Source organism: Mus pahari, chromosome 12, assembly GCF_900095145.1.
Source record: "Mus pahari chromosome 12, PAHARI_EIJ_v1.1, whole genome shotgun sequence".
In the NCBI taxonomy this organism is placed as follows: Eukaryota; Metazoa; Chordata; class Mammalia; order Rodentia; family Muridae; genus Mus; species Mus pahari.
Genome location: NC_034601.1, coordinates 397,135 through 420,556, shown reverse-complemented (window position 1 = coordinate 420,556; position 23,422 = coordinate 397,135). Strand labels below are relative to the sequence as shown.

Sequence of the window (23,422 nt, the reverse complement as noted above, 5' to 3'; positions counted from 1 at the left end):
CTTTGTAGACCAGACTGACCTCGAACTCAGAAATCTGCCTGCCTCTAATTCCCAAGGGCTGGGATTAAAGGCATGCGCCACCACGCCTGGCTACAAAAGGTTTTAATGGAAAAAAAGCTAAAAAATTTTAATGTTCCTTTTTAAAATTTTAATTAATGTGTGTACCTATAGGTGATTTTGCTCATATGTGAGCCTGTGGAAGCTAGAGGTCATCTGGTATCTTGTTCTAATCACCCTCTACCTTAATTTTTTTTATTTGAGATAGTCTCCCATTGAACCTAGATCTCATAGTTTTGGCTAGATTGATGAGCTAGTAATCCCCTGGAATCTGTCTGTCTTTACCTTCTCAGCACCAGGGTTGCAGACACATACTGTCACCACAACAGTGTGCTTTTTTATGTGAGTGTTGGAGACCTGAGCTGGACTCCTCATGGTGGTGCTACAAGCACTTTCCTAGGCCATTTCTCCAGCCTAAATGCTTCTCAATTTACATTTCAATTTTTAGTGTGGTCTTTCGGCTCTATACTTTTAGATGTGTGAGATAGAATTTATTTTATGTCATCAGGAAGAATGTTTAGCAGTGTTCCCCTTTTTTCTAGAAAATTGTGTTTATGGTTTATAATCCTAAACTAGGAACTATATATAGAAAAAAGTGAATCCAACTGGAGAGTGTGTTCAGGTTGAATTATAAAGATTGAAATATTTATCTTAAAAATTAGTGTGTTTGGGCATTCTAGTACTCCAGAAGCTGAGGCAGGAGGATTATGGATTCTAGGCTATATTAGAGTATATATTGCTAGACCATGTCCCCTCAAAAACAAAACACAACAACAAAACCCCCACTATTGTTGAACTAATTTGTATTTGCTTGATATTAATTCGGTGAATTATGAGCTTCAGTTTCATGCTTAACTTTTAATTTAGGGGAGTGGCTTTTCTAGGTAGGATTCTGGGGGTTGCTGCTATATCATATTTTTAAAAGTAGTAATGGTCTCTCCTGAAGGATCAAGAATAGGCATGAAGTATTGTGTGGAGGCCATACGGGGTGGAATGAGAATATGCCTAAACCTTCATAGAGAAAAGTGTTGCTAATGGAACCCAGGATCAATAGAATTACAAGGGTAGTAAGGTGCCAGCAGAACACATAGCCTAAGAATAATGGGTATGGTGGATTAAATAAGAATGGCCCTCCATAGGCTCTTGTATTTGCATGCTCAGTCATCATGGAGCAACACTGTTAGAAAGAATTAGGTGTGGCCTTGGAGGAAGCATGTCACTGGGGTGTATTTTAAGGTTTCAAAAGTCCAAGCCAGGCCCAGCGGCTCTCCTCCTGCTACCTGGGTGTCCAGATGTAGAACTCTAGTCTACGTCTGCATGTGTGCCATCATGCTCTCTGCCATGATGATAATGGGGTAAACCTCCTAACCCTAACAAGCCCCCAGTCAGTTGCCTTCTTTTATAAGAGTTGCTGTGGTCTTGGTGTCTCCAACAATGACTAAAACACTAGGCTTAGAGATAACGGTGCTGAGGCTCACTCTGTGGAGCTAGCGACAGGTATGTCAAAGCCCTACCTTCTGAGCATATGTTTCCTACAGACACCGACCAGGGCCCTCTCCTTGGTAGGTACATTTTCCATTCTTAAACTTCTGTGTCTTCTACTGACAGAATCTTGGGAAGTTTACTAAGGCACTAATACGGATATTGCTTGAAAAGAAACTCACATTGTTATTTTGGGGTCTGTTTGATCTTTCTCTTTTAACTATAATGATGAGTTATCCACCTATCATAGAAACAGTTGTTCAGTTATCATCAGTCCTGTTCTGGTCAGACAACTTCTAGTAGATTCTGTGTGACATGTGTTTGAGTTCCCATATTGGAACCCATGAGTCTCTTGATACTCATAGTTACTATCCAGACATGCTTTCTAAAAATTGGGAAATCTGGGCCCCATCTAGGTTTCTTGTACTAAAACTTGTATTTTTAACAAATTTTCAGAATTTGGTGGGTACATTAAAATCTGAGCTGTAGTTTTTGGGGTGACTACAAGTACCAGGTTTGTGTCAGAGCTTCAAGGAAGAATAGATGTAATCTGTGAGGAAGACCCTGGCTTCTCTATACCTGAATCCCACAGGGATTTAGACCTGTGCTTCATGAACAGCCCCAGGTCCAGCCCCAGACTTAGGCTGAACCACAGAACGACAATCTCCAATGACTATGATAGCAGTCCTCTAGCTTGTTGTTGCTCCAGTGTCCTTATCACCTTGGCCCTTACTTCATGGAGTGACTCTTTATCCCATTTCTAGACACATTTTGGATTGCTTAAAACACCTTTCTTCTTCATCATCATCATCATTATTATTATTATTATTATTATTATTATTATTATTATTATTATTATTATTTTGAAATCAGCCTCAGATTTCACTCAGAGCACCTTCTGGCCCCACCTGGTCAGGCTCTCAGTTCCACTTGGGAGTCCTGTTGTCTCCAGATGCCTCTAACATACCAATAGAGATTGGGTTGGGAAGTAGGGCCTGAATAGCTTTACAGAGTAAGAGAGCCATGAGCTCACTGTCTCTTCCTTGATAAGAACAGTTGCTTCTTGCCCTCCGGTGTGTCTTAGCTTCTGAGGAAAGCCACCTTTGAGAACTTGGACACTCCAGACTTTCTGTTTGGGAGAGACTATGCGGGAGTGCTCTGTACTTGCAGAGATAGGTACAGATTTAAAAAAACTTAACACTGGTTTTGTTGTTTTATGTAGCAATCTAAGAATGAATAGAATAACTGCCTAGCTTGCATTTTGATTTGTCTCCCACCACTCTGACAGAGTTTGAAATTTAATTTGTGTCAGTTTTTGTTGAATTTTCAAATTGAGCCCAATTTTATTGGAAATGATTAGAGCCTGATGGTGACTGGCTAATAGAATGTGTTAAGTTAGCAACATATACACTTCACAGGGGAAAGACTATCTTACCCCTTTTCAGAGATCGGTAGGTGAGTCTTATACAGAGAGCCCTAATGAGTGCCTTTTGTTTCCTAAGCTATGATTTCTTACATTAGCTACAACAGTGAGGCAGAAAAGGCACTGACCATACGTTAGAAAAGGCAAACACATGTCAGAAACCATGGCTCTTGCCTGCAATCACTATACTCAGGAGCAGGCCATGAACTTGAGCCCGCCTTGGGCTGCATAGTTAGTCATAGGCCAGCCATAGCTATATAGCAAAACTCAGTCTCCCCTACCCCCAAACAAACAGACCAAAATAAAAACCAAAAATCTCCTCAAAGATGTGTCTCGGTTCAGATGTGATAAACTAGAGTATTGGAACTCCTCAGGGTATAAATGACATCCAAGGGACTGGTGACATGTGTATTACAACATTAAACTTCAGAAGAGAAAAGACCAAGTATAAAGTCTTCATTAACATGTCCAGTTTATAAGTGCAGAAAGCTCTTTGTCAGGGATGCAAGTAGGTGAGCATTGCTGCCTTTAAGGCTCTGTTTATTCTTGTTCATCCTCAAGGTGCTTGGGGTGGGCAAGGGACAGATGGCTACAGATCCCCTACACTACATCCTGTGGCACTTCACATAGCCCCATGTAGCAGGTGAAGAGTGAACTCTGATATTGAACCCTCCTAGCATTAGCATCCCTGTGCGGCAAGAGTGGGTGAAGAGTCGGCTGGGTCATATGGAGTCCCGATCTGCAGGGATGTCCAGGATGGGATGAACAGGTTTTTCTCTGATCCATGTCTTAAGTTGTGGTTTGATATGTATTGAATAATTATTAGATCACTCTTGTTCTCCCCAGCAGGTCTAAGCTCAAGGAATACATTGACTGTGTGTTAGCCAGTGTTTCTGGGAGCCTAATGTGAAAGTAGAAATGTCTACAGATAAACAGACCAGTGGGCCCTGTGGGAATTTAGAGAAGAATGTGGAATAGGGTAGCCCCTTATGAATTTTTGTAACCCTAGATGTTAGTGCTTTTCATACACTAGCATTGTTTGGAGCTTCTGTTGTTGTGTTTCAGTGTCTGGTCTCTGTGGTTTCTTCTTCTTGGTCTGGATTGTTAAATTGTCAAGTTCCTAAATTTCTACATGCTTTCTGCTAGGTATGTTTTGTTTCAAAATGAAAATAATATTATATTTAGGGAACATGTTTTTAACATAAACACAAAGTAGAGTGACTGTCAGCAGCACCCATCAGAAGGTGTGGTGAATGAGACTGTTGACTGTTTACTGCATATGTGGTTCTGGTGGATTTAAGAATGGTATTCATCCGGTGGTGGGCATTTTATGTAAATCGATGACATTTCAGGATGTGCACTTGAAAGAGTATAGTAGGACAGAGTCATTAAAGCACAGCCATTACATCTTCACCTAGAGAGGGAGGGCCAGCTTATCCTTTCTTAGGCTGAAGGTAGCAGGTAAACAGTCCTGGCCTGGGGTTGAACACTTGAGTAGCATTTGTGAGAAGATTGGGGGTTGGGGTGGGGGACAGCTGAGGAAGGGAGAGAGAGAGTGAGAATAAATATCTTGGTAATGAGTGCGGCCAGTGAATTTTGTCATGCAAGGGAACACCAGATAATTATTTTCTTTTTCTATGACATAACTCTTTTTGAAAAATTACCATGATGACAGGGTACATGCTTATATTTTCAAGTGCGATCTTGATACTGGATACTTGACTATTTCAGCTATATTCTTGTTGAGGTATATATTGGGAATTGCATCTTATTTATAATGATGAGTTGTTTGCTGTGTTTAAGTGTCTCTAATGAGTGTTAATGAGTTTGAGATTTGACTGTCCTTATTAGAAAAGGTAATAATATGGAATGGGTAATTACCACAGTTTTTTTCTTTTTACACATTTAATTAAGTTAATCTGATAAGCATTTCAGTTCTATATTATTCTTGCATAGATTTTGGTTAGAAGAATATTACTAACTACAAGAAAGGTTTTGTGACTGTTTTGTATGTCAAAGTCATATAATGTCAACTTTATAAGCTTAATACATAAAGCATGTCTTTGTGATTTTTACTTTGGGGGGGGGGCGTCAAGACAGGGTTTCTCTGTATAGCCCTGGATGTCCTGGAACTCACTTTGTAGACCAGACTGGCCTCGAACTCAGAAATTCACCTGCCTCTGCCTCCCGAGTGCTGGGATTAAAGGTGTGCGCCACCGTGCCCGGCTGTGATCTTACTTTTAACATATCTCTAAACTTTGTATAATTTTTCAAAAAGGACCTCTTTTTTTAAGATTTATTTAATTATTTTCTGTATATGAGTATACACTGTAGCTGTACAGATGGTTGTAAGCCTTTATCTGGTTGTTGAGAATTGAATTTAGGACCTCTGCTCAGGTCAGGCTGACTCAGACTCTGCTCACTCTAGCCCAAAGATTTATTATAAATAAGTACTCTGTAGCTGTCTTCATACTCACCTGAAGAGGCCGTCCGGATCTCATTACAGATGCTTGTGAGCTACCATGTGGTTGCTGGGATTTGAACTTGGGACCTCCAGAAGAGCTGTCGGTGCTCTTACCCGCTAAGCCATCTCACCAGTCCCGGGACCTCTTTTAAAAAATAAAATAAAATAAAATAAAAATAAAAAATAAATAGTGTGACAGAAAACCTCTCCCATACAGAAAACTCATCAAATGGATGGATTATATGGGTGGATGGATTGGTTAAACTTAAAATGACCAAAGAAGTTTGGATGAGTTTTGGACACTCTTTTTTTCCTTCTAATTCCTGGGGTTAGACAGCCAGCTGGGACAGCTGCTCTGTGTGCTGCTTGTGACTTTGGGTCAGCTACATGAGGCACATCTACATCCTGAATATCAGTGATACTGAGGTGACACCTAAATTAATTAAAGCTCATTTGGGGTCCTCAAGTCTCACTTGTTCCATCTGTTAATTTTGAACAGATCTGTCAGTCAGTCAAATATAATATAGTCCAGCCTGGTACTCTCCTGGAGAAGAATCCCATGAAAGGGTTTTTTGTGTTTTTTTTAACATTTTTTTTTTATTATTAATTATATGTAAGTACTCTGTAGCTGTCTTCAGACACTCCAGAAGAGGGTGTCAGATGGTTGTGAGCCACCATGTGGTTGCTGGGATTTGAACTCAGGACCTTCGGAAGAGCAGGCGGTGCTCTTACCCACTGAGCCATCTCACCAACCCCCCCCCCTTTTTAAATTTATTTATTATTATATGTAAGTACACTACAGCTGTCTTCTGACACACCAGAAGAGGGCGTCAGATCTCATTACCGATGGTTGTGAGCCACCATGTGGTTGCTGGGATCTGAACTCAGGACCTTTGGAAGAGCAGTCAGTGCTCTTAACTGCTGAGCCATCTCTCCAGCCCCCACAAAAGGGTTTTTAAAAGAAAGTTCTGTTGCCAATGCTGTCATTACACAATTAAGTTTAGAGAAATGCCATTTTGTAATTTAGAGGATCACCTCATAGATCTATAGATTAAGAAGTGTCCAACCAGGTTTCCCCTTTCCTATTTCTCTCAGTTTACAGAAGTGAATACTAAAAGCTAGGTGGGGCAACAACTTGTAGGAAGGCTCATTCCTTCACTGTGAGGTAGTTGTCAACCCATTCATGATCATGTACTTTGCCTTGTCATACATCTGACACTCCTTGTAACTGACTTCCTAGGTGTCTCTAGGTTTTAATAAATACTAATTTTTACTAAGTGATCTCTTTTTAATTATTTATGTTTTATTGTTTTTAGACATAAAGGGTGGATTTGCTTTAGATTTTTGTTCCTTAACTACTGCTAGACAAAATAGATGAATTCCGTGCTACTTCTTTCTTGCTAGATTTAATGCTTAATCTTTGAAAAGCTTATTTGACTCAAATTATTTATAATTTATTTGTGGGCCTCTCCCCTTTACTTACCTTTTTCCTTATCTGTCTGTCTGTTCTAGCCATCCTGGGATCTCCAGCTAGTGGAATTCAAAACACAATTGGTTCTGTTGGTACAGGGCAACAGAATGCCACTTCTTTAAGTAACCCAAATCCCATAGACCCCAGTTCCATGCAGCGGGCCTATGCTGCTCTAGGACTCCCCTACATGAACCAGCCTCAGACACAGCTGCAGCCTCAGGTTCCTGGCCAGCAACCAGCACAGCCTCCAGCCCACCAGCAGATGAGGACTCTCAACGCCCTAGGTAAGTGAAGGATCACACAAGAACTGCCTGCCTCCAAGTATATTGTAAAGATGGTGGTGCTTACTGGAGCCTTAGGCTGTTTCCAGTTTGTTCTGACTTCAGATCCATTGCTCTTGATCAACAGTCTTCCAGAGAAAACTTGAGGTGTAAATGTGCAGGGAAGATGGTACATGGTTGTGAAAAGAACATTTCAAGTGAGGTAGTGATTTGCTCTATGTGTATCTAGACAGTTTATAAAGGACATTGTTGTGGCTCGGAATGCAGAATCCAACTTGAGTGAGCTCTTAAGTGTGCCACTTATTTAATAATGACTTGGTAGGGTCCTGACATGTCTTTGTGTTTGTGGTCCTCTCATCTTTGGAAGTGACTGTGTAGGATCAGGCTGGTTAGCAGTAACATTCAGTAGCTGCTGTTGCCTGCCTCTGGGTAAGTCAGTGCTTCCTCTGCTCACTGTAGCCCGTCATTTGCCAGCTTTAAACATTTGTTGATCATCACAATTTTTGTTACTTCCTTAACATTTTTCCTCTGTCCTTTTTAACCTCAGACTCTTACAGGGCGCACAGTGCTATCAATGAAGTTGTGACTGGTAGCACTAGCTTTTTTAGATTCAAAATTGAGTCAGTACAAAATGACCAGTTAGGATTAGGGATGTGAGTCAGTGGTAGAGCACTTATTTAGTGTGCATGAAGGAAGCTCCAAGTTTGATATATGGCAGTGCAGACAAAGATAAAAAGAGGCAGAGATGGACCAATTAAAACCATCCCTGTTTTATTTTCTGGTTAAACACCTAAATTATTATCAGTAGTGTCCCAAATTTTGTCTACTCCCCTCCTGTTTGATGGTAGTGTTTTGGAATTGTATTATTCTGAGTTTGCATTTTTTCTCCTAAACTCAACTTTTATAAGTTTACTCTTTGACATGTAAGAACAGCCCCAACACGCAGGTATGTGCCAGGCGGGTCAGTATAGTTGTTTGACACTAAGGAAATAGAAAAGCTGAAGGCATCAAATGGGCAGTGATCATTTTCTCAGTAGCTGTGGAGTACTGTTAGGACACTATGTAGCCTCCAGGGCATGTTCTCTTTAGGCTGTGGAGTAAGAGTGGGAAGGAGGGAAGACTGGAGAAATGGCTCAGCGGGTAAGAGCACTGACTGCTCTTCCGAAGGTCCTGAATTCAAATCCCAGCAACCACATGGTGGCTCACAACATCCGTAACAAGATCTGATGCCCTCTTCTGGAGTGTCTGAAGACAGCTACAGTGTACTTACATATAATAAATAAATAAATAAATATTTTTTTTTTAAAAAGTGGGAAGGAGCTGACAGACTTGGTTGACTAATGAAACTACAGCTTACACTAATGAGAAATACAGCTGTCAGAGCTTCTGTGCTACTGTGTTCTGTTATTCTTTATACGCTCACTTTTTCATCTATTATAGCAACTTGAAGTATTTATTGTGTAGGAATTGATTTCATTTTTCTTTGTCTTTAAAGGAAACAACCCCATGAGTATTCCAGCAGGAGGAATAACAACAGATCAACAGCCACCAAACTTGATTTCAGAATCAGCTCTTCCAACTTCCTTGGGGGCTACCAAGTAAGACCAAAGTTTAGGTAACTCCTATCTGAAGCCTGGTCCTCTGAAGGTGAAATAAGCACTCTTAACAGTGGACTATCTCTTCAGCCTCTCTTTTTAAAGTGATAAATGTAAAACAGCCAATGAAACACTTTGAATTTTGGTGGATATGCATTACTTGCTTCTCTTAAACTTTTTAAGTCATATGATTGAAGAAAGTGGAATACATTTGATTCACTTGAGTAGATGCTTGAAGTATCCTTATTTCTTCTTTAGTCCACTGATGAATGATGGTTCAAACTCTGGTAACATTGGAAACCTCAGCACGATACCCACAGCAGCGCCTCCTTCTAGCACTGGTGTTCGAAAAGGCTGGCATGAACATGTGACTCAGGACCTACGGAGCCATCTAGTCCATAAACTGTATGTAACCCTTGAGATCCAGTCACATTTTGTGGCTGAGGGAACTGTTGAATCTTTGTGGGTGTGTAGATGTTCGATGTTGTTTTTTATCTGCATGTTGAACCCCAATTTAACAGCTCAAAGCTGTGCAGGGTTCATGCTTGTTTCAGAAAGCCATTCCCACTGCTAAGAGACCTAAGAAGGCTGACTTTCTCGGACTCTGGTCCCCATTGTGTAGTGGCATCAGAGAGCATAGAAATATGACCTGAAGCCATCCTCTTTGGTTTTGAGCTCAACCATGTTCAATGACTTGAAACTAGCTATAGAGCTCCCTAAACATTGGAGAAATTTTGGTCTGGTAAGTACAGAGGGTTTGACAGTTATTTTATGTACAGAAAGGTAATGTTTTCATACTATATGTCCTGAGTTGAAATGAAGTTAATCAACTATTGATTCTTCTTTGATGTTTTTAATAATGCATAGTTTCTAAATAGCAATTTGGAATCATACTGTTTCTTAAAATGGCATAGCACATATTTGTGTTTGGTATGTAGATACTGGGTGTGTAGATGCAAGGTTAGTATTGTTTCCCATGTTCATGCACAAGAAATGAAGTGAGATTTGGGCCTCTACGGGTAGCTAGCCATTCCTGGTTTTATTTTTTTAGTTCTCTTGTGACCACCTTGAAAGCAGGTTGATAGAATACATTGTTCTTTCAGGGTTCAAGCCATCTTCCCGACTCCAGACCCTGCAGCTCTGAAAGATCGCCGCATGGAGAACCTGGTTGCCTATGCTAAGAAAGTGGAGGGAGACATGTATGAGTCTGCTAATAGCAGGGTATGTTGCTAAGCTGCTGTCGAACCTATAGGTGGGGAATGGCATCTGTCTAGTTAGTTATCCAGAATTAGGAGAATCTGCATGGTCTAGGAGACTCCTAACTTTAGTACCCTGAACAGAGAGACATGTCCAAGTAAGAATGAGATTCCTGGACTCCTCTCTTGTGAAGCACAAATGTCATAGTTTAGGAAGGAGTACGGAAGATCTATAAAATCAACGTGTATCTTTGGGACATCTTTTTTCACAGAGCATGTTCTTTAGGATTCTTGTATTTTTATTTATTTTATTATATGTAAGTACACTGTAGCTGTCTCTAGACACTCCAGAAGAGGGTGTCAGATCTCATGACAGATGGTTGTGAGCCACCATGTGGTTGCTGGGATTTGAACTCAAGACCTGTAGAAAAGCAGTCAGTGCTCTTAACCACTGAGCCGTCTCTCTAGCCCAGATTCTTGTATTATTGGTAGTGTCAGTGAATACCAAAGAAAAAGTTCAGTTGTGCAAAAAATTAAAAAAGGCAGTGTTTGTACCTTCAATTTGTTACTTCTAGTAAAGTCGCTAGTTCAATAAAGTGAGAACTAAAGGGTATGGTGTTATCACTAGGAATTTAGGTGGGGGAGGGGGGAGGGGATTTTGGTTTATCAGATGTATCAAACCTTTGTCAGTGCACTTAAAATGTGCTCAGTGGTATCAGTGAGTGATATAGTACCTGCTTAGTGCATCATGGCCAGTTCAGTTCCCAACAGCAAAACATGAGTGACAAGTAAGTTCATTAGTTAGAACATTCAAACTACATGGTGGGCTCTCATATTTTTTTAGTACCTTAATATTAATTATTATTGCTTTTTAGGATGAATATTATCATTTATTAGCAGAGAAAATCTATAAAATACAAAAGGAACTAGAAGAAAAACGGAGGTCACGTTTACATAAGCAAGGCATCCTGGGTAACCAGCCAGCTTTACCAGCTCCCGGGGCTCCGCCCCCTGTGATCCCACCAGCCCAGTCTGTACGACCTCCAAGTAAGAACTGCATTTCTCTCTGCCAGTCCTTAGCTTGTTTGCTTAGTGTTCTTTTGGTCTTTGGGGTATATTTTTAAGACTATAGAGTTATGTTCTCCAAAAATCTGCACTTTGAAAGCTCTTTGTATGAGCTTGCCTTATGGTTTTGTTTCTTTTTTGGTGTCTCTCTACCAAAGTTTTTCAAGACAGGCTTACTCTGTGCACCCCTGGCTAATCTGAAGCTCACTCTGTAGACCAGGCTAGCTTCAAATTCAGAGATCCTCTGCCGCCACCCCCATCCCCCAAGTACTGGGATTAAAGGTGTTTAAGGTGTGTACTCACCACTGCCCAGGATAGGGGAGATATCTTAAAAGGGTGTGCTGGCAAGTGTTTTTTAGATTCAGTGTATTTTGTGTGTGTTTGTGTGTGAGTTTATTTTTAATTACATTTTCCCCCTTATAGATGGGCCCCTGCCTTTGCCAGTGAATCGCATGCAGGTTTCTCAAGGTATATAACTATTTATTGTCAGCCATATTTTAGTTTAACATTCAGCAGCATCAAACATGTCCTCCCTCCGCCCAGCCCCCATTTTCCCTGTTGTGTTCTTTCTATTCCTCTTTCTGATGAGAATGTAATCCACCAAATAATGTGAGTCTCTTATATTTAAAATTTTGGAAATTACAGGAGAGTTTTTTTAAAGAGGTCATAAATATGACTTTGTACTGACATACAAACCCACCACCAAAACAATGTTGACATTATTAGGAGATTATGTAAAAGAAATATATTCTAGGAAGGAAAGGGCCTTTCTGAATACTCAGCCGGGGAGTTTGTGAGCCAGTCGGTGGCAGGCACTTGTAGGGGACCAAGAAGATACAGTGCTGCTCCAGGCCATCAGAATTGAAGCTGGTGAGTGGGTCTCTCATAGGAGGTTGTGTGCAGAGCTCCCTTCTTGCCTGGAGTAGTGATTACTGTCTAAACCATAGAAGGCTCAATTCCAGATTCTGTGGTTATTTGGGCTTCTTGACCTAGTGTGTCAAGAGCTGAAAAGCCTACAAATGGACCAGGGAGTGGCACCATTTGGAGGTGTGGCCTTGTTGGAATAGCTGTGATCTGGTTGGAGTAGGTATGTCACTGTCCGTGTGGGTTTAAGATCCTCACCCTAGTTGCGTGGAAGTCAGTCTTCACTAGTAGTAGCCTTTGGATGAAGACATGGAACTCTCAGCTCTGCCTGGATACTGCCATGCTCCCACCTTAATAATAATGGACTGAACCTCTGAATCTGTAAGTCAGCCCCAATTAAATGGTGTTTTTATAAGACTTGCCTTGGTCATGGTGCCTGTTCACAGCAGTAAAAGCCTAAGACAGAAGTTGGTACCAGGGACAGGGGTATTGCTGTGATAGGCATGACCACGCTTTTATTTGAAAGAATGTGGATTTGGGGACTTTGGATTTGGAACACAGTAGAATGCTTTAAATGGGGCTTTAATGGGTTATCCTAGTAGGAATATGGAGGACTTTGTTGCTGGGAGTGATTTGAACTGTGTTGACCTGGCCCAAGAGATTTCAAAGGAGAAGAATTTCAGAATGTGGCATAAAGACTGTTTTTGTGGTATTTTGATGAAGAATGTGGCTACTTTTTACCCCTGACTGAAATGTTTGCCTGAGGCTAAGGTGAAGAGACTCAGATTAATTGCATTGACAAAGGAAGTTTCAAAAAAGCCCAGCAGAGACTTTGTTCTCTGGTTAAGNCTTATGAAGAGAAGTTTGAACAAGCATAGCAACCTTAGAAAGGAAAAATATATAATACATGGTTTGAGTATTAAAGGGGTACCGGGAAGTGAAATGAAGCAAAATCTATATTCTAGGAAATAACAGATTAAGGGAGTGGGGCCTTGGGGCAAGATCCTACACAGCTAAATTTAGATCCAGGCTTGGTGGTACACAACAGGCATGCTGATCTCTGCCTTCAAGGTCAATCTACAGAGCAAGACCCAGAATAATCAAGCTTAGGCAATGAAGGATTTGGAAAACATAAAGCCAGTGATAATGTAATAGTACAAGGGGTTCATGTTCTAGTTCCTGCAAGCAGCAGAACTTGGCAGCTTCAACCATGTGGCTCTGGCTCTAGAGTTAAGAATGGAAAGAACTACTGGGATAATTAATGCTGCTTAGCTGGAGCTAGGAAACTAGCAGTGATTATGAAGAGACCAGCATCACTGAGGTGAAATCTTCTGGGAGCACAAAGAAGCTGTGTTCCAGAGATAGCCAAGGTTGTACCTCGTGCTGCAGCTGGATTTGGTAATGTGTAAGAGTCACCCAGGCAATACTTGTTTTGAAGGCATGAAGGTATCAGGAAGAACAGCTGAGGCTTGGCACTGTGAGAGGCCATGGAAGGTCATTGGTGAAGGTGTAGCATCAGTTGTAGTTGATGCAAAGGATTTGAGGCTTGGCACCATGAAGAGAGCCTATGAGAGGCTATTGGTGAAGCCTAGTTGCAGTGGAACACCCAGTGTTTTAGAGATGTCAGTACCATGGGATGGTCACCAAGAACAGAAGCCATAGTGGAATGGATCAATCTGAGCTTAGACTGCTACAGAGGGCAGAGCTGGAGAAGTGATACCAGCCCTTAGGAGGAGCCCAAAAGATCAAGTGGAATCCCAGACACTGAAACAAGAAGCTGTAACATTGAGATTAAAGATGCCAGAGCCATGGGATACATAGTGAGGAAAGCTGCTAACAGAGAGTGGAACCTCACGATAAAGCAGTTTATTGCAGTCAAACAAAGATGAAAAAAGAGTGGAGATCTGAAGATTGCTTTGACATCAGCCATGGAGATGCAGAGTTTGGAGTTTGCCCAGCTNGTTTCCTGTCTTTCTTTGAGGATTACAGTTAAGTGATTGGATGAATCTCAGAAGAGACCTTGAACTTTGGACTTTTAACATTACTGAGACTTCTATAGACTATGAGGATTTTGAAAGTTGGGCTAAATGCATTTTGCATTATGCTATGTTTAAGTAAGCCCCCTCCCCCCCCCCCACTCATGTGATTGAACAAGTCTATGGGGGCCAGGGAGAGGAATGTGATGGTTTGTATCTTCTTGGACCAGGGAGTGGCACCATTTGGAGGTGTACCTTGTTGGAATAGGTGTGACCTGGTTGGAGTAGATGTGTCACTGTGGGTGTGGGCTTAAGATCCTCACCCTAGTTGCCTGGAAGTNNGNCTTCCACTAGCAGCCTTTGGATGAAGATGTAGAACTCTCAGCTCTGCCTGCGCCATGCCTGCCTAGGTACTGCCATGCTCCCACCTTGATGATAATGGACTGAACCTCTGAGCCTGTAAGCCGGCCCCGATTCAGTGTTGTCATTTACATAGACTTGCCTTGGTCACGGTGTCAGTTCACAGCAGTGAAGCCTAACTGAGACAGTGTTGTAGTCTACAGATCAGTTTGAGAGGGAAGGGTACTTGATTTAAAGTTGTGACTCTTGCTGCACACTGCGGTAGACATTGGATAAACTGGCCAAGGACTTGTTTGGATGGATTGCATTTGAGAGGGGATTAAGTTAAGTGGTGGAGAAGTTGAGCCATAGCAATGTGGCTGAACATTGTTGGGGGAACATGGGCATTACTACATAGGGAGCCACGCTGACTTGGGGTCTGACAAGATAACTGGTAAGCTGCAGGTGGTAAGAAGAGATGTTTTCTGGGTCCTGCTTACCAGCCCTTTTTACTGGAAGTATCAGTGCCTGTGAATGTGGATTACTTTCTGTGCTCTTTCTTAGTATCTGCACACAATTGGTCTGGAGGAGAGACTTCTACATTTGTTATACACTCCCTAGCAAGTCTTCTTGGAGTGTGGCCGTTAGCGGGTGGTGGTTTTGGATAGTCGCTGAAAGTGTAAAAAACTCCTCTTGCTTATAGCCCTGGTAAGGCAGGTTTCTCAGAGACTTCAAGGAGTCAGATTGCAGAGATAGACAGAATAACAGCTTGAACTGAGGTTTCATTTAGAGCCCACAGTTTACATAGTTTCTGTAGGAAGTTCATAAGAACTAGCCTCTGTGGTCTGAAAATACTTCCCAGTTAAGCTTTTGGCGTTGGTGTGATATTTCTGCTAACTATTAAGTCTAAGGGTAGCCCTTGGGACTTTCTGCTAAAGATACTTGTAAAATTGAGAAGGTTCGTCTTAGCACAGATTCTAGCCATAGTATCAACCTAGCCAAGAAGCTTGGAAGCCTGGAATAATGTGAGCCAGTTGCTGCTAGGGTCTTTAAGTGAGGGTGTGCTCAGATAGATGGGGTATGCTCAGTGCTGCTCAAGACCTTGTCTGTTTTGTCGCTTCTGTGCGCATTCGTTCTGGTTAGTTCTACTCTGCCCTCGTGTCCTCCTCTTACTGTAGCTCCCCTAGCCCTTGCACCCACCGCCCCTGTCAGATATGGAAAGGCTACTACAGTCTGCTCCGATTTGCTTGTGGCTTTCTCACTGTGGGCTATTTCCCTTGTGTTTGTCTTAAGAGTTATTTGATGGGTGCATTTCTTTTCTTGTGAATGCTTTTGTTAATGAACTATTATAACTGTTTATAGGGATGAATTCATTTAACCCAATGTCCCTGGGAAACGTCCAGTTGCCACAGGCACCCATGGGACCTCGTGCAGCCTCCCCTATGAACCACTCTGTCCAGATGAACAGCATGGCCTCAGTTCCCGGTGTAAGTGCTCCTCTTCTCAGTCCTTGCTCAGTAGAATGTTCTCTAAGGAGGGATGTTCCATTGTTACCTGAGAATTTTAGGGAACTTATTCATTTGGATTTGAGCATTGTTTTATTTCTTTGTTTTCTTAAAACAAACTAGCAAACAAACAGGGTTGTTGGTATAATGAGGACTATTTGAATGCTAATTTTTTTGGAGTAATAATTCTATAGGTATTTGCTGTCAGTGTGGAACAGGCAGCCAATGGCTTATATTGTTGGTGTCTGTTCACATCAGCAACTAGTTAAAGGCATGATTGAATTCAAAATGGCAGCATGCTATTGATTCCATTCTGAAGACAGCTCAGCATTGACTTACTCAAGATTGCTTGAGAGGTTGTAGAAAGTGCCTAGGAACTGGGAGTCCCTGGGAAGTGGTGGTTTTTAAAATCAAAGTGGACTAGATTTGTCAGGCTTTGGATCTCCATTGCACTGTGTGTCTCTTGAGGACCCTGACCTAACACTTCTGATTCTTGTCTTATAGATGGCCATTTCTCCTTCACGGATGCCTCAGCCTCCAAATTTGATGGGCACCCATGCCAACAACATTATGGGCCAGGCACCTACTCAGAACCAGTTTCTGCCACAGAACCAGTTTCCATCATCCAGTGGGGCAATGAGTGTGAACAGTGTGGGCATGGGGCAGCCAACAGCCCAGGCAGGTGTTTCACAGGTACATCCACTGTGGGAGCCTGGTCAACCAGTATTTATGTAGCCCCGGCCTCTGACATGACCCTGTCTTAGTTGATGGAAACGAGAATTCTAGACCATACATCTTTCCATTTCCCATTTTGCCCTGTAATTTTTAATTTGCGTTTAATTCTTGTTCCCTCTAGGTGAATGTCACACATAGAGTAAAATGGATTGTGGTTGTGGGGGTTTTGTTTGTTTGGTTTTGGTTTTTGTTTGTTCATTTGTTTTGTTATTCTTATATTTTTACCTTTGGATTTTGGTTGCTGTTTGTGTGCTTTAGAAATTGAAGATTAACGTCATTCTGAGAAATGCTGGAACTTTAAGAAGTAGTGAATTTTCTTTTAGCGACTCAGTTTTTTGTTGGGGTGTCAAAGCTAGCAGAATCATTGGAATAGCTCTCTTCTCATGAGCATGTTTCAGTTAGTTAAAGCTGAATTTTCCATCTGTTTTACTGCTTTCCCCCACTTTGGTAGTGTGTCAAATGTCAGCTGCATACAAAGTATTTAAAATAGGCTAAATCCCTTCTCAAAATATAAAAATCATGTCTTTTTACACCGGGCGATGTGACGCACGCCTTTAATCCCAGCACTCGGGAGGCAGAGGCAGGCGGATTTCTGAGTTCCAGGCCAACCTGGTCTACAATGAGTTCCAGGACAGCCAGGACTATACAGAGAAACCCTGTCTCGGGGGAAAAACAAAACAAAACAAAACCCCTTTTTCTGTGGTCTAAGTTAAAAGTAGATGTGGCAAAACATGAAGTTAGTAAACTAAGTAAATATGTGTCTAAGCCATGACTATTGTAACCAGATATTGAAGTTGTACACGTCAAAGTGTGAGAAGCATTTTAGTGCTAATTTTATTACATGGTGTGGTGCATGCTATAAATGGTTAGTCTGAAGTTTTACAAATGCAATATCCTCCTAAAACTAGCAGAACTAATTAAGAAACTAGTATTAAATTTTTTTTTTCTTCAAGTCCCTCATGGTTTCAATTGGGTAAAATAGTTTTTACATATTCTTCCTATTTCTTTTAGGGCCAGGTGCCTGGAGGTACTCTCCCTAGCCCTCTGAACATGCTGGCACCCCAGGCCAGCCAGCTGCCTTGCCCACCAGTGACACAGTCACCGTTGCACCCGACTCCACCTCCTGCTTCCACAGCTGCTGGCATGCCCTCTCTCCAACATCCAACGGCACCTGGGATGACCCCTCCCCAGCCAGCAGCTCCCACTCAGCCATCCACTCCTGTGTCATCTGGCCAGACTCCTACCCCAACTCCTGGCTCAGTGCCCAGCGCTGCCCAAACACAGAGTACCCCTACAGTCCAGACAGCAGCACAGGCTCAGGTGACCCCACAGCCTCAGACCCCAGTGCAGCCACCATCTGTGACTACTCCTCAGTCATCACAGCAGCAACCAACGCCTGTGCATACCCAGCCTCCTGGCACACCGGTGAGCCTCTTTGTCCTTTTCAAGCCAAACTTGTACAGGGTCCCTTAAGAATGGTCTGTCGCACTCAAGGCACTGGCAGGCTTATCTTGTGAGCTTGAAACCAGCCAGAGCTAGAAAGTAAGACTTTTTATCTTTAAAAATATAAAATAAAAGACTATTCTGTCAGGATGCTGTAGCAAATTGCTCCGGTGTGTGTGTGTCTGAAGTTGTAGTAAACTGTGATTTGTTCCCACTATTGGCCCTAAAGGTGTGGCTTACATTTTCCCTTGGTCGAAGTGGTTTATAGAAATCAATAATCATCAGTATATCACAGCATGGACAGAGCTATTTAACTGTATGCGCTACCATTATCTTACCTGTTTTTTGTTCTAGAGTAATACTGTCGAGGTTTGACTGCTTTTGTGCTTAGTTCTATAGGTTTAGTTATCATGCTACACTCCAAACTATAAAGGTCTGGGCTAATCAGTCTTCTTTAAGAGTACATGGCTTTTTTTATTCATAATGAAACCACAGATCCCCTCCCAGGTTTGCTTTAAATTCCGTTCTTAGATACTTAGGATATTTGTAGAATAACAAAATTGATCATGCAACAGTTGCAAAGATGACATTACTATTTTGCTTTCTCTATAAGGACATATACTTACTCTTTGTTTTTGTCTCTAGTTAGTTATGTTTCCTGTCTTCACATCAGGCCTTTGTAAACACTAGGCAAGCACTTTGCCACTGGCTGCATCTTATGCCCTCTACAACACTTGTATTTAATTTTTCAATCTTCCTTTATTAGTTTCTGTAGTGCTTAGAGCCTGTTTCATGGCAGTGGGGTGTCTACTTACTCCACCACCATCACTACCCTGTGATAGATGCTTCATATGGACCATTATTTCATGGCCTCTCTGTAAATACTTTTTTTTAATAGTTTATAATTTGCCTTTCTCCATAAGTAGGAATGTTAGTGAAGAGAAATAATGGTAAAATAATCCAGTCTGAAAGCAGAGAGAAAATAATTTTATGTCAGAATTTAGAAAACTCTGTTCGGCCAGCTCCTCCCTTTGTTAAGTCGGTTATCGTGTTTCTGACACTCAGAGACTTACTGTTCAGCTTCCTCAGGGAGCTTCTGCCCTTTAGTGTTCACACTAAGTACTTAGTTGTAAAGAAAAATAATGAGCAGACTGCGGTGGGAGAGCGTTTATGGTTCTGCTTTACAGAGGTAAATGATTATGATTTCTTTGCAGCTTTCTCAGGCAGCAGCTAGCATTGATAATAGAGTCCCTACTCCCTCCTCTGTGACCAGTGCTGAAACCAGTTCCCAGCAGCCAGGACCTGATGTGCCCATGCTGGAAATGAAGACAGAGGTGCAGACAGATGATGCTGAGCCTGATCCTACTGAATCCAAGGGGGAACCTCGGTCTGAGGTAGATGCTCCCTCGGACTTAGTACATTGCTATGTATGACAGCTTTTACCATATATCCTCAGGACCTAACATGGTATTGGATATTCATTTTAACTGTTCCAGTTTTCCACAAATCTTTTTGTTAATGGTCTTCTTTCATTTTTAGTTCTGCAGAAGGGGTGGTAGATTCATTTACTGACTTAAAGCAGAAGTTGAAATCAGTAGGCCAAGAGCCAAATCCAGCCTGGGAATGTGTTTTGTTTTTGTGGTTTTTTTTGTTTTTTTTTTTTTTTGTCCAGTATTTTAAAAATCATAAAGTTAGCTGGGCGGTGGTGGTGCACGCCTTTAATCCCAGCACTCTGGAGGCAGAGGCAGGNNGATTTCTGAGTTTGAGGCCAGCCTGGTCTACAGAGTGAGTTCCAGGACAGCCAGGGCTACACAGAGAAACCCTGTCTCGAAACCACAACTGCCCCCCCCCCCCAAATAACAACCATGAAGTTATAAATAAAACTTCAGATAGTCTGCTTTTTCTCAAAAGTTGAGCAACTCTGTCATCAGTACCCTTATATTCCTTAATGGTAGCCAGTGTCATACCTGATGTGGGTGCCACATGGTAGTAGCATGGGCTTCCCAGTTGGTCCAAGTCTCATATCACATTCTTCATCTCAGAGCATAGGGTCTTGATCCTTATTTTGATTTTCCAAGGTACCCTTATTCTCAAAGTAGATGTATCAATACTTTATTGAGTGTGTAAACATACTTTTATATTGAAAAAATTAAATTAGAATTATGATTGTACTGGTGCTGTATAAAGTGACTAAGTAGACATCCGAAATTTGGTTCCTTTTCCTAGTGGGGAACTAAAAAGAATATTTACAGGTGCCTTTGACTAAGGGAACACTCAGCAAGCTTGTATGCTCCAGAAGACAGAAAGGGAAAAGATGGACTGGTTTACAAAGGTCTGATAGTCACCTGTTTTCTGTGACTCTATTTTTCTCAAGATGATGGAAGAGGATTTACAAGGTTCTTCCCAAGTAAAAGAAGAAACAGATACAACAGAGCAGAAGTCAGAACCAATGGAAGTAGAAGAAAAGAAACCCGAAGTAAAAGTGGACGCTAAAGAGGAAGAAGAGAACAGTGCTAATGGCACAGCCTCACAATCAACATCTCCTTCCCAGCCACGCAAAAAAAGTAGGTCACATCTTCTGTAATGTATAGACTAAGCTGTGCTTCCACACCAAAGATTGGAAGCTGAGGCAGGAGAATAAGTACAAATTCCTTTCATGTTCCTTGTCTCTCATTCTCTAAGCTTTACCTCTGAAAATGGAGACAGCAGGGTGGCAGAGATTGCTGGGCAAACATGAAGCCCTGGGTTTGGATTCTAGCACTCATGTAAAAGGCTGGGTGTGGCTATGCACATGTCTCTCTAACCCAGCACTGGAAGAGTGGAGCTGACACAGGAAATTGTAATTTGCCTGCCACCAGTCTGACTCCAGATACAGTAAGAGACCTAAAGGAATAAGGCAGGGAACCAGTTGTACACTAGCATCCATGAATGCGTGCAAAGGTGTATATACCTGCACACACTCAAGTACCATATTTGGACAGCCTCCCCCCACTCCCATCCACACATGCACAGAGAGAGAGAGAAAAGTAACAGTAACAGACTGTGGCTAGGGAAACAGCCCTGAGTTGTAGCTGAGATGAGATGTCACTGACTAGAGAGGCAGAGTCAGAATGCTTCTGGATCTTTGAGCAGGGTAAGCAATGTAGGTTCTGCAGAGCCAAGAAAAAGAGGTGATGAAGGGGTTGGGATGGAAAATGAGCAAAAATGCTGTAGTTTGAGGCAAAGGCTCACTGTCAGTATCTGTGAGCACTGGAGGCTAGTAAGGAACTGTGACTTGGAATGAGGTGGGAATGTGAAGCCACAGGTGTGTGTAGTTAGCTCAGGACAAGTAGAAATTGGGTATATTCTGGTTAAGCTGTGTCCACAGTAAAAAGCAATAGGGTGTTGGAAAATTGTCAAGTGACCCTTGCTTACAGGACTTTGGAAGTTGAGAGCTGCAGGTGGCAGACACATTACAGAAGGAGTGGTGGCACACGCCTTTAATCCCAGCACTTGGGAGGCAGAGGCAGGCGGATTTCTCAGTTCGAGGCCACCCTGGTCTACAGAGTGAGTTCCAGGACAGCCAGGACTACACAGAGAAACCCTGTCTGGAAAAAAACAAGAAAGAGTAAAGATAATGTTGGTGGCTAAGGCAGTAAAGCTGCAGAGCTAGGAAAGGCACCTACTTCCTTTATAGTCAACTGGGTCACAGAGGTTTTGAGTATGTGGATTATCTTGTCATTACTTTTTCCTTTTAAGAAGTAAACCTGAGGAAAAAATATTTGATTTGTTTAAATTAATAAGTTTGTTAGTGGTACCATTTACCCCACCCCACCTGGAGAATAGAACCAGAACTCTACCTGTAGTATTGCTAGCCTCATTTAACACATTTGTACAAAAAAAAATCTTTTCCAAGCAAAAATAGTCCAAAAATATGACATTTTTTTTTGTAATCTTTCAATGTTTTGAAGAGAGTTAGGCAACTAAATTAGGCTCTTAAGAATAATATTGTTTGAACTGTGTGAAGAACATGCATTCTCATTCCAATAAGTTATTAGTGAAGAGAGGAGTGATATGTGGCTCTTTGGGGGTAACTGGGGATAGATACTCTGCTTTGGTAGATGCTTCAAGAGACAGCTAGCAGAGGCTGTTGAAAGTGAGTTGACATCATCCTTTGTGATCTGCAGAGTGCTAGATCATTGAGTTGTGAACATTTTTTAAGTGTTGACATAACTGATGCTGTAATAACAACCTCCACCCCCCACCCCCCGCTCCTCCAAAGACTCACATTTTCTAGTATCATTATCAGTTTCATAAAACAAATCTTTAAAATTTTTGAGAAATATCAAGCTCATGTGGCAGATATGTTTTTAAAAACATTAATTGATGACAACCCCGATTTTACCCTTGGCCAAAAATACTGTCATTTGTCCTTAAAGTAACCGCTGTTTGGTTTTGTTTTTAAAGAAAACTTTGACACAGACTAGAATTGAGTAAAAGTTTTCTATCTGCCACCCTCCTTAAGATTTCTGTTTTCAGGGAGAAAAGCAGCTCCTACTCTCAGCCCCAGTGCTGCTGGTGCTGCTGGTTCCAGAGACTGTTCATCACAGAGCAGCATGGAGGCACATTCGGGAAGTGGAGATTTACTGAGAGCATCAGGGATGGGCTCAGCAGACTGCCAGTCTTTCCTCTGAGTAGAGTGGCCACAAAAACTGAAAGGACCTCCCATTTTTCTCCTCAGTAGTACTGTTGACATAGTGTATTTCTGCACTAGCGGGTAGTTTAATCTCAAAGACCCCTGTGCTTTATTTTTTTGACAATCTGTCATGTGGTTCTTTTTTTTTTTTTTTTTAAGATTTATTTATTTATTATATGTAAGTACACTGTAGCTGTCTTCAGACACTCCAGAAGAGGGAATCAGATCTTGTTATGGATGGTTATGAGCCACCATGTGGTTGCTGGGATTTGAACTNCGGACCTTTGGAAGAGCAGTCGGGTGCTCTTACCCACTGAGCCATCTCACCAGCCCCCAGTTGGGTGCTCTTACCCACTGAGCCATCTCACCAGCCCTGTCATGTGGTTCTTAACTACTTAAGTTGTAATAGGGGTGATTGGTAAACTGAATTGTTTAGTTTATGTAAAACTGCTTTGTTGAACCTTCAGTACCACATATTTCTAGTTACTACCACCACATTGAGGCTTATGATCCATATACTTGGAAAACTATAGAGTTTACCATTCTTACTGAATTAAGGTTTTGATGCTATCGAAGTGGACTGACACATTCTGTGTCACAACTCATTAATTTGCAGAGAATTTGGTTCTGATACAACTAATGGAGTCTTATTATACAGTATGGTAAAGGTAGGAATTTGAAAATACTTTACTTAGCATTTGTTTAATTAGTGAATAAACACAATGAGACACATTTAGTCACTTCAGTTCTCACTGGGAAGAGAAATGAGAGTGAGCAGACCTTTTCTTTTAAGATGTGTATCTCTAGCCGGGCATGGTGGCGCATGCCTTTAATCCCAGCACTCTGGTGGC

General features: G+C 41.7%; 1 protein-coding gene across 2 annotated transcripts in view; it reads left to right on the top strand.

Moving 5' to 3' along the window:
• Crebbp (CREB binding protein) overlaps positions 1-23,422 on the top strand; it is a 130,136-nt gene that overhangs the window by 77,693 nt on the left and 29,021 nt on the right. Inside the window, exons 6-16 of one of the 2 annotated variants that reach the window (XM_021209977.2) lie at positions 6,939-7,181; positions 8,674-8,776; positions 9,032-9,178; positions 9,877-9,994; positions 10,845-11,016; positions 11,458-11,502; positions 15,576-15,700; positions 16,223-16,411; positions 17,465-17,878; positions 19,111-19,290; positions 20,271-20,460. In XM_021209977.2, the coding sequence (XP_021065636.1) occupies positions 6,939-7,181; positions 8,674-8,776; positions 9,032-9,178; positions 9,877-9,994; positions 10,845-11,016; positions 11,458-11,502; positions 15,576-15,700; positions 16,223-16,411; positions 17,465-17,878; positions 19,111-19,290; positions 20,271-20,460 (1,926 nt within the window). The remainder of the gene's footprint in view (positions 1-6,938; positions 7,182-8,673; positions 8,777-9,031; positions 9,179-9,876; positions 9,995-10,844; positions 11,017-11,457; positions 11,503-15,575; positions 15,701-16,222; positions 16,412-17,464; positions 17,879-19,110; positions 19,291-20,270; positions 20,461-23,422) is intronic. The other variant, XM_029544586.1, reaches the window with a different exon arrangement.